The 2,136-nt window shown below is 69.3% G+C and overlaps 1 protein-coding gene across 1 annotated transcript in view; it reads right to left on the bottom strand.

The window, feature by feature from the left end:
- Positions 1 to 1,361, bottom strand: part of SOX1 (SRY-box transcription factor 1) — a 38,125-nt gene extending 36,764 nt beyond the window's left edge. The window contains exon 1 of the mRNA XM_019644755.1: positions 7 to 1,361. Within this exon, the coding sequence (XP_019500300.1) occupies positions 7 to 795 (789 nt within the window). The 5' untranslated portion in view covers positions 796 to 1,361. The remainder of the gene's footprint in view (positions 1 to 6) is intronic.
- Positions 1,362 to 2,136: the final 775 nt, after the last annotated feature.

Below are 2,136 nucleotides of genomic sequence, written 5' to 3'. Positions count from 1 at the left end.
CGAGGCGCTCATGTAGCCCTGCGAGTTGGAGATGGGGCTGTACTGCAGCGCGCCCATGTCGTAGCGGTGCATGGGCTGCGGGTTGTGCGGGTGCGCGTGCGGGTGGTGCGGGTGCGGGTGCGCAGGGTGCGCGTGCGGATGCGCGCCGCCCGCGCCCGGGTGCTGCCCGTAGGCCAGCTGCGCTTCCTGCATCATGGCAGCGGCTGCGGCCGCCGCCGCCACAGAGCCGGGGTAGGCGCCGTTGGCCCAGCCGTTGACGTGCGCGTAGCCGCCGCCCGCCGCACCGCCCGGGCTCTCGAGGCGCTGGCCCACGGCCGCCGCGCCCACACCCACGCCCATGGCCACGGCTGCGCCGCCACTGCCCGCACCGGCAGCTAGCAGCCCGCCGGCCAGCGAGTACTTGTCCTTCTTGAGCAGCGTCTTGGTTTTGCGGCGCGGTCGGTACTTGTAATCCGGGTGCTCCTTCATGTGCAGCGCGCGCAGCCGCTTGGCCTCGTCGATGAACGGCCGCTTCTCGGCCTCGGACATGACCTTCCACTCGGCACCCAGGCGCTTGCTGATCTCCGAGTTGTGCATCTTGGGGTTTTCCTGGGCCATCTTGCGTCGCTGCCCGCGGGACCACACCATGAAGGCGTTCATGGGCCGCTTGACCCGGTCCTGGTTGGCCTTGGCGCCGCCACCACCCCCACCGCCGCCGCCCCCGCCGCCGCCCGCCCCGGCCGGGCCTGACAGGTTCGTGGGGGCCTGGGCGCCGCCAGGCGAGTGCAGATCGGTCTCCATCATCATGCTGTACATTGGGGCGGCTCGCGGGTTCACCGGCACCGCGCGGAGAGGGCCTGGAGCATAGACGGTCGGGGGGCGGGGAGACAGAGGGGGGCTCAAACAGAGCGAGACTTGGGGGTGGGTGTGTGGGGAGAGGTCTTAGCAAAGAGAAGGGGGGGGGATGGAGGCAAAAACAACAAAAAAGAGGCAAAAACACACGCACTCAGCGCCCGTCCGGCTCACAGGTGGAAAGTTTCTCCTCGAGCACAAACCACTTGCGAAAGAGGCTGATGGCCGGAGTCGCCGTCCTCGCCGCAGCCGGGTCGCCCTCGGCAGAGCGATACAAACAGGTGCAGTCGTGGCCAAGTTGCAGGTCCACTTTCCGGGACGAGAGTGATTCGCGGGGCCCGGTCCAGGGCTCGCCGCCGCCTCCTCCCCGGCCGCCGCTGCGCGCTGCCTCCTTTCTCTCGCACTCGGTCCTCAGCGGCCTCCAACTCCGGGGCTGCAACTTCTAACAGGGCGGTGCGCCGCGTGCGCGGGGCGTGTGCGGGTCCCAGGTGCCTGGCGGGGAGCAAGGCGCGGAGGGGGCGCCGGGAGGGGGGGGGGGGCCGGGGGCAGCCTAGGGAGCGCAGGCGCGCAGAGAAGGCCAGGAAGCCGGGGCCACCGAATCCGGGACGGGCTGCCCGCTCCTGCCCGGGGCTGTGGGCTGGGAGCGGAGGCGCACACGGGCCGACGGCGCGCGGGGCCCAGCAGCCATACGCCGGGCCCGGGCTGCCATTAAATGAGCGCGCCGCGGCCAATGGGAGCTGGCGGCGGCGGTGATTTGCATGGCGCGCTGGCGAGTGACGTGGGGAGGGAGTAGATACAGTGGGCGCGGGCGGCGGAGCGGGGAGGAGGGGAGGAAGGCGGGGGAAGAAGGGGCAGGAAGGAGAGGGGGAAGGAGGCCCGGGAGGGGGTCACAGCCACGCTGCTGCCTGAGCGCGCGCGGCGGCGAACCCCGAGCTCGCCCTCGGTTCTCCCCGCCCGCGCGCTCCGAACGATGAACTACTGGATTTAAAAGCTAGACGAAGAAAGAATCATTCGGGGAAGACGGGGGGGAGGGAGGAATGCAGACCCCAGCCAGGTTTAACTGAGCGCCACCGAGACGTAGCTCCTCCTCTGTACCCCTCCTGCCAACTCTGCGCCTTCAAGGAAGGGGAAAGTTAGGAACTGAGTTAGGGACCTTTACCTCTACTCTGTCCGAGGGCTACAGAGGAGGGGCTCGACCTCGGGAGCAAGAAAGACTGGCCGAAATATCCCCGGCGATGTTTGGGCAGCTCAGTCCCCCTCGCTCTCCTATGGATGCGTGCTTCACCGCCGCGTGTGCGGAAGTTC

The sequence above is a fragment of the Hipposideros armiger genome, unplaced genomic scaffold (genome assembly GCF_001890085.2).
Source record: "Hipposideros armiger isolate ML-2016 unplaced genomic scaffold, ASM189008v1 scaffold_91, whole genome shotgun sequence".
In the NCBI taxonomy this organism is placed as follows: domain Eukaryota; kingdom Metazoa; phylum Chordata; class Mammalia; order Chiroptera; family Hipposideridae; genus Hipposideros; species Hipposideros armiger.
Note: the sequence above shows the minus strand (reverse complement) of the source record. Positions and strands in the feature narration are given on the sequence as shown.